Below are 12,382 nucleotides of genomic sequence, written 5' to 3'. Positions count from 1 at the left end.
TTCCCTGGATTACAGTCTTGCAACTCCAGGGGTACTTCCTGGACCAGCAGCGTTAGCAGCACCTGGAAACCTGTTAGGCACACAGAGTCTCAGGCCCACTGAAGTGGGATTGACATTTTAAGAAGCTATCCAGGTGAGGGCACCTCGGTGGCTCAGTCGGTTAAGCATCTGCCTTCGGCTCAGGTCATGATCCCAGGGTCCCGGGATGGAGCCCCACATCGGGCTCCCCACTCAGCGGGGAGCCTGCTTCTCCCTCTACCTCTGCCTGCCCATCACTCATGCTCTTCCCCTCTCTCAAATAAATAAAATCTTTTAAAAAACAAACTATCCAGGTTATTTGGTGCTAAAGTTTGAGAAGGCTTGAGTGGAAAAACGTCTAAGAATTGATTAGGAATCCTGCCAGGCCCGAGGAAGTCCGGGCTGGAGAAGGAGCTGCCGTTCAGCCACAAAAGTGGCATTCAAACCTCCATGTGTGTGTTTGCAGGAGACCTTCCTGGCTCCAGTATTCACAAAGGATGACCAGAAGCACAGACGTCCCTACGAGTTTGAGGTGGAGAGGGATGCAAAGGCCCGGAGCCTGGAACAGTTCTCTGCTACCCACGGGCACCCCCCCATCGTCCTCAATGGCTGGCACGGGGAATCCGCAATAGATCTCTCCTGCACGTCAGAGGGGTCCCCGGGAGCCACGTCTCCTTTCCCAGTGAGCGCCAGCACCCCTAAGATCGGGGCTATCGGTTCACTTCAAGGAGCTCTTGGCATGGACTTGTCTGGGATTCTGCAAGCTGGCCTGATCCATCCAGTGACGGGACAGATTGTCAATGGAAGCCTCAGAAGAGATGACGCTGCCACAAGGAGGCGGAGGGGGAGACGGAAACATGTTGAAGGAGGGATGGACCTCATCTTTTTGAAGGAGCAGACACTTCAGGCAGGAATCTTGGTGGGTATATGAGACCATTAGGTAAAAACCCTGACCTTTCCACTCTGAGTAATAAACCTTTCCTCAGACACACGATTTTTTAATCTGTGGCTCTTTTATCCCTATTTCAAATGTCCTACTTAGTTTCTCTTGTTATAAGTTGCCCTCAGTCTTTTCTAGAAACAAGTTTAATCCATTACAGGCCCTTCACCTGCATGCAACCTGAAGATATGAGCCAGGGGTCTTGCCAAATACAAACAGCCCAGACCCTCCAGTGTTTCGGAAGAACTGCTGGTGATTGAGTAAAGCAAAGCAGCAGGTTGGGTTTGTGGCGGTGGTACTCGGGGTTAGTGGGTTTTCCGGGAGCTGGGGTTCAGGAGAAGGAACAGGGGTCAGGATCCTGAATGTTGATCCTGGCTCTACGACTTGACCTTCTGGGCTACATGGGGCATGCCACCGTGCCTCACTGTGCTCCCCTATGAAGTGGGCCTGTAGCATCTCCCCCAGAGGGCTTCACCAGCATCACACCAAGATGCCCTCAACCCAGAGGAGATCATTGTAAACAACAGACAAGGTTAGAAGCTGTATGCCTGGCCAAGAGAGATCCCCTTAGACTTTGCTTCATGTGTCAAAGACAGCTGACTTCCCTTTGTGTTTTGTTTTTTCTCATTTATTGAATTTCAAGCTCCAAAACAGGAATCACATTTCATGTTTTCTTATTTTAAAAGGAATAATAATAACCAGTATTCATTGAGTGCTTGACATGTGCCAGGCACTGTGTTCAGGTTTTAGTGTGACTGTCCTATTTGATCTTCACAACTCTGTGAAGGTGTTGTTATTACTCCAGTTTTATAGATGAGGAAACTGAGGCTAATAAGCATTGAATAATTTGCCCAAGATTATCCAGTAAAGTGGCAGGTCAGGGAACCAAACCAAAGACTTTGTTCGCTGGCACCTAAGAGCTTTATTATTAAGCTCTGTTGTTTGGTATATTTTAAAAGTTTTGTCTTCCTCTTAGACTTCCTATATAATTTGGGAGGCTGAAGTGACAGGTTCTTTCCCTTCCCAATCCTGCAAGCTTTTAAGACAGTTGTCTCGTTTTTTAGAAGTGCAAAGCCATAGTTTCTCCATAGCGATCATAGAGTATTTTTAAAAATGTATTATGCAGACATTTATTTAGCACCACATTGTACTTTGTAGACCCTGTCATAGGCATTGGGAATACAGAGATGAGTAAGACAGGCATTCCACCTATAGAGGGAGAGACAGGTAAGTATATTGCAGTGTGGCATTTCCTGGTGTTGGAAAATCTGTGAACGGGGCGGGGGGGCGGTGTGCAGGGAGTGGAGTGGCCTGGAACTGTCCGTGACGGTGACAAAGGAGGTAACACAACTTGAGCAGACAAGATGGAATTAAAGGTCACCAAGTAGACAAGAAGGGGAGAGGAGCATCAGGTAGAGGGAATGCCAACACATGCAGGAGCCCATGTGTGGGTCAGTAGTGTGAAGGATTCTTTATTTTTTATAAATTTTTTTTTTTTTTTTTTAAGATTTTATTTATTTGAGAGAGAGAGAATGAGAGACAGAGAGCATGAGAGGGAGGAGGGTCAGAGGGAGAAGCAGACTCCCTGCCGAGCAGGGAGCCCGATGCGGGACTCGATCCTGGGACTCCAGGATCATGACCTGAGCCGAAGGCAGTCGCTTAACCGACTGAGCCACCCAGGCGCCCAGGATTCTTTATTTTTTAAAGATTTTATTTATTTATTTGACAGAAACAAAGCGAGAGAGGGAACACAAGCAGGGGGGAGTGGGAGAGGGAGAAGCAGGCTTCCTGTAGAGCAGGGAGCCGGATGCAGGGCTTGATCCCAGGACCCTGGGATCACGACCTGAGCCGAAGGCAGACACCCAACGACTGAGCCAACCAGGCGCCCCCTAGTGTGAAGGATTCTTACTCAAGTACCCCAGCATAGTAATACTCAGGTGGAAACGGATGGGAAGATACAGAGAATATGTTTTCCTTTCAGAAACTGGTTTTCATTCTGTCATGCTTAACTGCACATACTTGTTTCTCTTTCGTCCAGGAAGTCCATGAAGACCCAGGGCAGGCCCACCTGAACACCTCACACCCTGAAGGGCCAGTGGCTGCCACTTCGGCCCCCGAGCCAGCCCCAGCAGCCGGCAGCCAGGCGGAGAAAGCCATTCCCAGCAAGAGTCTGCTTGACTGGCTGAGGCAGCAGGCCGACTACTCCTTAGAGGTTCCCGGTTTTGGAGCAGTAAGTATTGTCCGTGCTACCTGACACTGCCATTTCCTTCCTGCTGACTTGCTGCTGTGTTTGCTAAGGAGCGTGCTCGGGGAGGCCAGGAAATTTGACAGAGATCTGCATCAACAGAGAACATCATTTTCAAGTTTGGGTTTTTGTCTTTAAGTTTAAATTGTGATGAAGTTTTCTAGTAACAGAAATTACAGCCCATGTCAGAATGCGGTGCCAAGTTGTGTAAAATCTTATGAGGGCAGGACTTTCCTAAGCTCAGCCCCCTTACCACCACCACCCCCCCCCCGAATTACCACACAAGATCCTAAGTGCACAGAGAAATCTTTAGTTTGCATAAACACTACCACTTCGGGCATGTGTTCTGTGTATTCTTTCCAAGTTAATACATTACCGCTTTGTAGGGAAGGGTGTCTGTTCTTAGTTTGAGTTACACCTTTGCAACTCTTCCTTCAAGTCCTCTTACTGCCTTTGCCCGAGATCCTTCAGATTAGAAATCTGTAGAAGAGGGCTCCTCAGCACTGATGTCTCTTCTTGGTGTTTCTTTTCTCATGTGCTCACCTACCCCACCACCATCTTTGTCCTGGGTACATCTAACTAATAAGATGTGGAGGTAGAGAGCTCAGAAGAAGAGGAGGAGAACGCATTCACAGATGCATACCCTCCAAAGAGAGACAAAGCCTGCCAGATAGGTAGCAGCAGAGAGAGAATCTGGGGAATGAGGAGGAGAAGAAGGCCAGGGAGTAAGCAGTACACTGAGAGACCGCTGGGCCAGCTCCAGTCTGACCCAAGGGGCCCACACAACCTGTTCTCTAGCTTGCTGCAGGAATGCCATTGTTTAAAGAAAACCTAGGTCAGGGCCCAGTAGCACTGTCCTTCGTCAACCTAACCTGACGGGGTCCTGTACGGAGGGCCATTAATGAGAGAAGAGCAAAACTAGCTGAAAAGCACCACCCTCATCAGAAGAATCTGTGACAGGATGTTTTGTAATGTTGGTTTCCATTTGCCTCCTAGAATTTTTCAGACAAACCAAAGCAGAGGAGGCCACGCTGTAAGGAACCTGGAAAATTAGACGTCAACTCCCTGAGTGGGGAAGAGAGGGTTCCCGCTGTCCCCAAGGAGCCAGGACTAAGGGTAAGGAAGAGGGACGTGTCCCAGTGAAGCCAAGCCTTGCAGACTCAGGGAAAGCTCCAGCTGGGAAGTGGAGAGCCAGACTATGTCTTCTCAGAGGACAGAGGCCAGCACGGGAAGTTGATAAGGAGCATTAACTGGTACTGGGGCCTCTTGAGCAGCAGTAGGACTTCCCGTAGTCATTTGTTTTCAACCTTTACCACCAAAACTTTTGGTTTAAATTTGTACTTAAACCATTTCCAAAACCTGGTATCTGCCGCCCACCCGCCATCCCATTACAGTGTAGAGAGTTCAGGGAAATATACCTGAACCCCTATCAGGAGTCTGTTTCTAGAGTTAACAAATGTCATTATTGGAAATTTCCATTTAAGACATTTCCTCCTAGTCCCATCCTCACTGGCAATGAAAAACAGCTGACTCCAAGCACCGCCCTTCTCCTCATATAGAATCCTGAGCCTGGAAGAGACTTCAAAAGACATCTGTGAAATAGTTGTAGTCCAACGCATCTGAGTTAATTATAGTTCACAGAGGAGGACAGATTTGGAATAGAAAAGTCATAACCTCTAGGGGGCAGTAATAACATTTCAACCTGAAAATGTGTCAGGCTTGGGCAAATTATACGTAAATGTGCTTTTAACCTCCTAAAAGTGCGTCCTCCCCAAACAGGGAGCCTCTGAAGAGCCTCGTGGGCATCTGTTCTTCTCGGGTTGCCCCCCTAAATGCACAGGCTTTCCTGAATGCCTTCTCTTCGAGGCTCTGCCAGCTGCAGATTTCCTTGGGTGTGAATCCCCCTCTTAGTGGGACTGCCTGGATGTGATTTCTTTTTCAGCTCCAGAAGACCACCCACCCTAGTCATTTGCTCCTTTTGCAGAAGAAAGTTGTTAATGTTTTCAAGGAGTCTGTGACTGATGTTGTCACCTAGTGGATTGTTCTAGCAGCTCTGCAGACAAAACTGCTCTCCCTCATCTCCATCCCCCACCACAGCCACTCCAGGAATGGGGCCGGGACCCCGTCCCAAGGTTGGCTGCTTGTTAGGAAGCTCATCACACTGGAAAAGCTGCCCTTTTGCCCCTCTCTTGCTTTATTGTCAGAGAGTGTCTCTACCACCCCTTTTCCTAGACCCGCTTATGCTGTGCACACTGATGCAGCTGTAGTCCTTAGCCCGACTCACTTTCTCCAGCCCTCAGGCCGCCTGCCCACCTTCTCCCCGCGTTTCCGCACACGCTGTCACGTAAAAGTCATCCAGGAGAGACTCCGGTCCTTGCTTTGTTGTTGCCTCTGAGCTCTTGCTGTAGAGACATGTCAGAAAAACCACATGGTTTCCTCCTCCTTTCTACATGTCTAACAATTTCCCTCATGTTCTCTGGAAATTAATGTTCACTTTCCTATAGACGCTGATCCCTTGCCAGAAAACCCATTTCTAAGCTGTTCTTGCAAGCCAGCCTTTTACCAGAGATGCACTTTCTCTCCTTTGTTAAATAAACACAGTCCCTGCCTCGGAGGCCCTTGTCCTGCAGTAAGGCAAGATGAGGAAGCCCTTGTCCACCTGGTCCTCAGGGCTGCCCGGCCTCCCCAGTGGGGAAGAGCCAGCACGGCCCAGACCGCAACACTCTGCTTGATTCCAGGAGGACCCGTCTCCCACAGCTCCTGCTGGGACAGGAGCCCTGTCGGGTATGCTCCGCTCGTTCTCCCATGGAGACACCCCCCCCCCCCCCCCCCCCCGCTTCTGGAAACAGATTCAGATCAAGAAACCTCTTCCTTCCCTCAGCCCCTTCTGCTGCATGTGCTGTGGCTCAGCTGGGTGAGCTCCACGGGCTAGAGTGAGGCTGTGGGACTCAGCTTCCAGGACGGCCAGTACATAGTGGTCGCTCGTGAGATGTGTGTGGGCACGTGCACATGTGGATGGAAGTTACATTTGTTTCATAGATGTGTGTGTAGGTTTTTTGTTTGTTTCTTGTTGAGCCATTGGACAGTAACTTGCAGAGATGACCCGTCACCCCTAAATACTTCAGTGTGTGCCTCCTAAGAATATTTTCCTACATAACTATTACCATTATCACACATGGGAATATTAACAATATTTAATATTTAGTCCACATTCAGATTTCCCCAGTTGTCCCAAAAATGTCTTTTTTTTTTTTAAGATTTTATTCATTTGAGAGAGTGAGCGAGTGAGAGAGAGAGCTTGAGAAGAGGGGAGGAGCAGAGGGAGAAGCAGCTCCAAGCCTGACATGGGGCTCAGTCCTGGGACTCCAGGGTCATGACCCAAGCCAAAGGCAGATGCTCAATGGACTGAGCCACTCAGGCACCCCCGAAAAAATGTCTTTTAGAAAAGCTAGTTTTTGTTTTATTTTGTGTTTAGGAATTTTGACTTCATTACCACACACACCTCCTTCTTTGGTTGTTAGGTCTCTCTTCACTCAGTGAATGTTTGTTGGCTAAATCTCCTAGCCTTCCTGGGAAGAGTAGGGAAGTTTTGGTCAGCACCTTCTTCTCTACCTCTATCCAGGAGTTAAGTTTGAGAGCTGGAATCCATAGGCTTTGGAATAAATGCTACCCTGTGTTGGTGAAGATGTCTTCTTGAGTTGGAATGCCCATGTAATCATCTGGAAAAGCAGATTTGCCTCCAGTGTTGCTTAACATCTGACTCTCCTTTTCCTTGCTCTCCTTGCCCTCTCCCCAGGCTTCTCCTGGAAGAGGAAGCAGGTTTGCTCTCAGGGTATAATTACCAGGAGGGAGAGCTGCCAAATCCCAACTTGGCCGCTGTGTGTGGTCGCTGAGCTGCTGGGAGGGGCACCTGATGGGGTGGGCAGCAGCTGAGCGGCTAGAGGGACTCTTGCTCCCACAGGAAGTGGTAAGATCCGACTTCCTCTGCCAGCACCCCTCTTGGTGTTGCTGTAGATGAGGAGCTATTCCCTTTACCCCCGGGACCTTTCCGCTGCTGCTCTTCCAATCTGAATGCCTCCTTGGCAGGTTCCCGGTTCTGAGAGGGCTCAGCACTCTACATCAGAGGCTCACAATAAGGGCAGGAAAGGGATGCTTCTGGACGTCCTGATACCTGAGGAGTATGTCAAAGATTCCTGCGGGATGCAGGCTGGTCTTGATGAGCAATCTAGCCCTAGATGCCCTGATGAACTCAAAGTATGTTAAAGAACATCTGATTTATAGCAAGATGTTTGAAAAGAAGATAGAGGCATTGTTCATCAAGCCCTGGGTTTGCTTCCCAACAGAAAGACTTCTAAACACACCCTCCCCACTGGAGAGTTATGAAGGAACTTTGTGGGTATAAAGGAAAAAGACACACCTCGGCACCTTTCCCTGGCTCTTGGCTGTGGGTGGGCTACAGGGAAGAGGTGTTGGAAAAGCCCAGTGGTCCTGTTGGGGCTCCCCTGGCTGGGGCCCTGGGCTGAGGTGGTGCGCATCAGAAGTTCTGCTTTTAATCTGGCCCCAGTCCATCAAGTCCTACTCTCTCTTCAGAAATAGGAACCAGGCAGGAAGTTCTCCCGAAGTGATCATCCCCAGAGCCAGAGTGAGCGGCTGTCCCGCGAAGAGCAGGCGCCATCCCATGTGGTGTGGTGCGACACAGCGTCTGCTCTTCCCTGCGCAGCTGTGCCCCGGGGCAGATTCCTCCTTCTCTCACTTTGTGAGAAACAATGGGCACAAAACATGACAGAATCACATGTCCCCCCAGTCTGCTATTCTAAACCAAGGCTTTTTGAGAAGAGTTTTCTTAGAGTCGACCATCATAAAGCTTTTTGCCCATGATCTGGTTTTTCTTGAGTATTCTTTAGAACATTGAGGGACAGATAGAGAGCTTCAAAAATGACATAATTCTTGGGGACTTGGGAACATTCAAATACTCGTTTTTCACGTGTCCACAAATCTTTAAATTCTTTATAAAATGGCTGTGATGGTTGTACTGACTCCATGGGGTTGGTGGGATCGCTAATTGAGATAATGCAGATGGAGCCCTTGGCATCTGCCTGACCCAGGGTAAAAGCACATTGAGTGGTGCTGTCCTTGCTGCCGCTGCTGTTCCTTTCCCCACCCCCGCTCTATGATGGCCACCGGTTGCCAGTTTCCCATACTGCCCAGGCTGCCACGAGCGTGGGCCCCATGCTTCCCTTCCCAGCTGCCACCCCACGTGTGCTCACAGAGAGCCTGAACCCATGTTACCCACCAGCCCCATCCTACCGCTGCCCCTTTGAGCAGAGATGTGTTGGATTCTAGGGATTAGACTTCTTTAACAGGAAGAAGAGAGGCCGTGAGCTGAATGGAGATGCCAGAGCTCCTGGATTAAAGTCCAAAGTGGGAGTACTTAGGAAGGGTGTGAAGAGCCAACTCTTAACCTGTTCTCAGGCTTGGCTGCCAGTCTCAGCCCTTAAGTATCTGTAGACTCCCTGACTTCCTGTCTCCTTTAGCACTCCGGCCCTAATAAAAGTGTTTTTCGGGCCCTTCGGCAGTCTCTTGGTGTGACCTGCACCTGCCTTCTGGCTCCAAGTATGCTCCGTTAAGGACTGCAGCTGGGTCCCTGCGTCTGAGCCTCTGAGTAAGCTGGTGGAGTCTCAGCTGTGTCTTGCCACATCCCCGCTCCCTGCTCCAGACTTGCAGGGAGGGAAGGCGTTGATACAAACGGCGGAGAATCCTGAAAAGGCAGCAGACGCAGCTGTAGGGAAGCATGGGCTCCAGCGTCAGCAGCGCCGGCAGCCTCACTGCTGGGCCCTCCCAGCTCCTGCTTCTGTGCAGGGGCCCGTCCCCGTTTCCGCATTCCAGCCCCGATGGGGACGTGCAAACCCAGGGTTATGGATCCCCCGTGGCCACTCTGAACATCTTGGGCCTCACCATTGCTGTGATCAAAGGGAAGGTGGTAGAATTAACAGCAGCTTTGTAACAGGAACAGTGAGGAGGAGGAGAGAGGACTTCAGGGATCCACAGGGAAGGGCTTTTTCTTTATGGTCCTCTGTACAAAGAAGACCGAGAGTGCACAACAGCGGTGTTAGGATAGTGCGCCTCGGACGCCGTGGACACACACCTCCTTGATGAGCCGAATGACAGCAGGGCGGAGTGGAGGCCGTGGAAAGGAGAGGGGGCGGGGCTTTCGGGCACGGTCCCGAGAGAAGTCACGCCCTTTCTCTGGGGAAAACATTTCTCTTGATAGATTATTCATGCCATTTTGGAAGCAGATTCAGAGTTAGAGGCATTGTGATTGCAGCGGTGGTTTCATTCTCTCCCCACAAGCAGGCGGTAAGCTCTGGCGGAGCAGGCTCTCCAGCTTGTGCTGGTGCATCCTCGTGGCCCCGCAGGGCTCCTGAGCCACAGGCACCAGGGAAGGAGCGAGTAGGCTGCAGCAAGCCCACTGCCAGGCTGGCGCGCTCCCTCCGCCCCGCGGCCTGCGGCTCACTGATGCCGGGGAAGCGGCAGGCTCCCGGACTCTAGCGAGCCGTCCAAGGAGGCGGGGGTGCAGTGTGCGCATGCGCAGTGCCGGTGACCCGCGAGCCAGCCTGGCCGTGCACCCCAAGCGCGGTCACAGTTCAGGCCGCGTGGCACTTAGCCCTGGAGGTCTTAGCCTTGCTGGGCCCTCCCACCTCCTGCTTCTGTGCAGGGGCCCGTCCCCGGGAAAGGGACAGGCGGGAAAACGGGCCCAACACAGCCCTCTGATGAGAGCAAAACTAGGTGATCTCCCTTAAGGGAACCCAGCACGTCACTTACTGTGATGCATTTCCCCGGCACCATTCAGGAGTGCCCTTGTGCCCTCGGCGCGCAGTAGACACCCTGTTCGGTGTCTGAGTGGTTGTCCTCCAGGAGCTTAGGACCCAGAGGGAGTGGGGTGCGCACAGTTACCAACCTCCCTTCGGCGAGCACTTCTTCCCGTGGACCGGGTAAGGTCTTGTACACTTCGTTTTCGGTAACTGCCAGATAGGTGTCATGTCCTTTCCAACCAGAGCTCTGAGAGGCTAACTGATGGGGCCCAAGTCCCATAGCTAGTTATGGGGTCAGGACCAAGATTCAGGTCCCACTGCTGCAAAGCCCTGTCTCCCAGCTTCTGTTGAAAACCTTCCCGTGTCTTGATGAAGATGAATGCTCGGTTTGGTCAAGGGTTCACAGCCACAAGTCTCAACTAAGACGTGGGTGTCCTTAGCGGGGCTCTAGCTCCCAGCGCTCTGACAAGTTTCTCCAGGACGATGCTGCCTGCATGTGGTGGTTGGTGGCTCTCGGCCTCTGAGAGAGTGACTTCAGACGGTCAGGTGAGAGCTGGCAAGGCAGGTAGGCAGGGGGCCCCCACTCGGGACCTTCGTGTGGCCGGGACAGGACAGGCCAGTGCAGAAGCCTGGTCTTCCTCCCCAGCCCATCACCCGCCATCCAGTAACCTTCAGCCTTTTCTGTTTCTTTGTCCTTTTTCAGGGGTTTCTCCCAGAAAACAAGTTCAATCACACCCTGGCCGAGCCTGTTCTTCGAGATGCGGGCCCCCGCAGAAGGGGGCGGCGGCCTCGGAGCGAGCTCCTGAAGCCTCCTGCCCTCGCGGCGGACTCTCCCTCGGGGATGGGGCCATTGTTCATGAACGGACTGATCGCTGGGATGGACCTGGTAGGGCTCCAGAACATGAGAAACATGCCGGGCATCCCCCTCACGGGCCTGGTGGGGCTGCCCGCGGGCTTTGCTGCCGTGCCCGCAGGGGAAGAGTCCAGAAGCACCCTGAGCATGCTGCCCATGGTGCTGCCAGGAATGGCTGCGGTGCCCCAGATGTTTGGCCTCGGGGGCCTCCTCAACGCCCCCATGGCGACCACCTGCACCTCCACCGCTCCAGCGCCTTTGTCAAGCACAACAAAAAGTGGTCCATCGGCGCCCGAAAAGACTGTAGAGGACAAGCCAAGTAGCCATGATGTAAAGTCGGACACATTGGCTGAAGACAAGCCTGGTCCTGGTCCATTTTCTGATCAGTCCGAACCTGCAATAACCACCAGTAGTCCTGTGGCTTTTAACCCATTTCTCATCCCAGGAGTGTCTCCTGGACTCATTTACCCATCCATGTTTCTCTCCCCTGGCATGGGCATGGCTCTGCCCGCAGTGCAGCAGGCCAGACACTCGGAAGTTACAGGTCTGGAGAGCCAGAAGAGGAAGAAGAAGAAAACAAAAGGGGACAGCCTGAACCCCAACCCCGAGCCCGCTCCCGGGTCCGAAAAGGAGCCAGGCAGCGATCAGAACTGCCCCGAATCCAGGACCCCCGGGCCCCCAGACAGAGAACATGCAGCCCAGGCCAGGGAAGGGGGCCTCAAAGACTCTAACAGTGACACCAATTAGAACTTTTTCATTTAAGAAATGATTGTGACTTGTAAGTTTCTTATCCCATAAAGGTTTGTTACTTCCTCACTTCACCTTCATAAGAACCTGTGTTTCCATAAGTAATATTACCTACCTAATTTTCTGAGAACTGTGGTCACAGATGTTAATAGTCGCAGGGTCTTGCCACTTCGTTAGCTGTGTCGTCGACCCAGTGTAGGAGGCACCAAATGCTCATTCTGTTACCCAGTGGTTCATTCCAGCAGCCGTAGCTGATACAGCACTTGGTGACATGCCCCGCCCCCACTTCTCCAAGTTTCCCCCTTATTTGAGGAGGGACAATGGCAAAAGAAAGCTGTCTAGGGATTTACCATCAAAGGGCCGAAGAACAGAGACCATGAGGAGCTCTTTTTTTCCATGAGCTGTGTTGAATGGGAAGCATGTAATGGGGAAACCAAAAAGCACAGAAAAAGGAAGTGCTGGTGCATATTTTTTAGTTCAAATATTTCCCTATTTTATCATGATGACTAAATGAATAGTATAGACAGAAGTATATAATGGTTGAAAATGCATATATATTCATTTCTTTATAAAACAAAACCTTACTGGTAGTAACAGGACATCCCCCTTCATGGTTTTTCAGACACGCGCGGCAAGAAGAAATACTGACTAGGCATTATTTTATACATGTGTGTGCTCTCTCCCCCAAGTTAAAGGATCACTCTCAGTATGAAAAAGCTTTACACACCCGGATTTCCTGCCGGCAGTGGGGGCGGGCAAGGGGTTCA

The 12,382-nt window shown here is 51.3% G+C and overlaps 1 protein-coding gene across 1 annotated transcript in view; it reads left to right on the top strand.

Annotated features, from left to right (window-relative positions):
• CHD6 (chromodomain helicase DNA binding protein 6) overlaps positions 1–11,939 on the top strand; it is a 201,793-nt gene extending 189,854 nt beyond the window's left edge. The window contains exons 34-37 of the mRNA XM_021688920.1: positions 485–937; positions 2,997–3,188; positions 4,200–4,319; positions 10,719–11,939. Of these exons, the coding sequence (XP_021544595.1) occupies positions 485–937; positions 2,997–3,188; positions 4,200–4,319; positions 10,719–11,615 (1,662 nt within the window). The 3' untranslated portion in view covers positions 11,616–11,939. The remainder of the gene's footprint in view (positions 1–484; positions 938–2,996; positions 3,189–4,199; positions 4,320–10,718) is intronic.
• The last annotated feature ends 443 nt before the right edge of the window (positions 11,940–12,382 follow it).

The sequence above is a fragment of the Neomonachus schauinslandi genome, chromosome 10 (genome assembly GCF_002201575.2).
Source record: "Neomonachus schauinslandi chromosome 10, ASM220157v2, whole genome shotgun sequence".
NCBI lineage: Eukaryota > Metazoa > Chordata > Mammalia > Carnivora > Phocidae > Neomonachus > Neomonachus schauinslandi.
The sequence above is the reverse complement of the archived record's forward strand: the minus strand, read 5'-3'. Positions and strand labels throughout refer to the sequence as shown.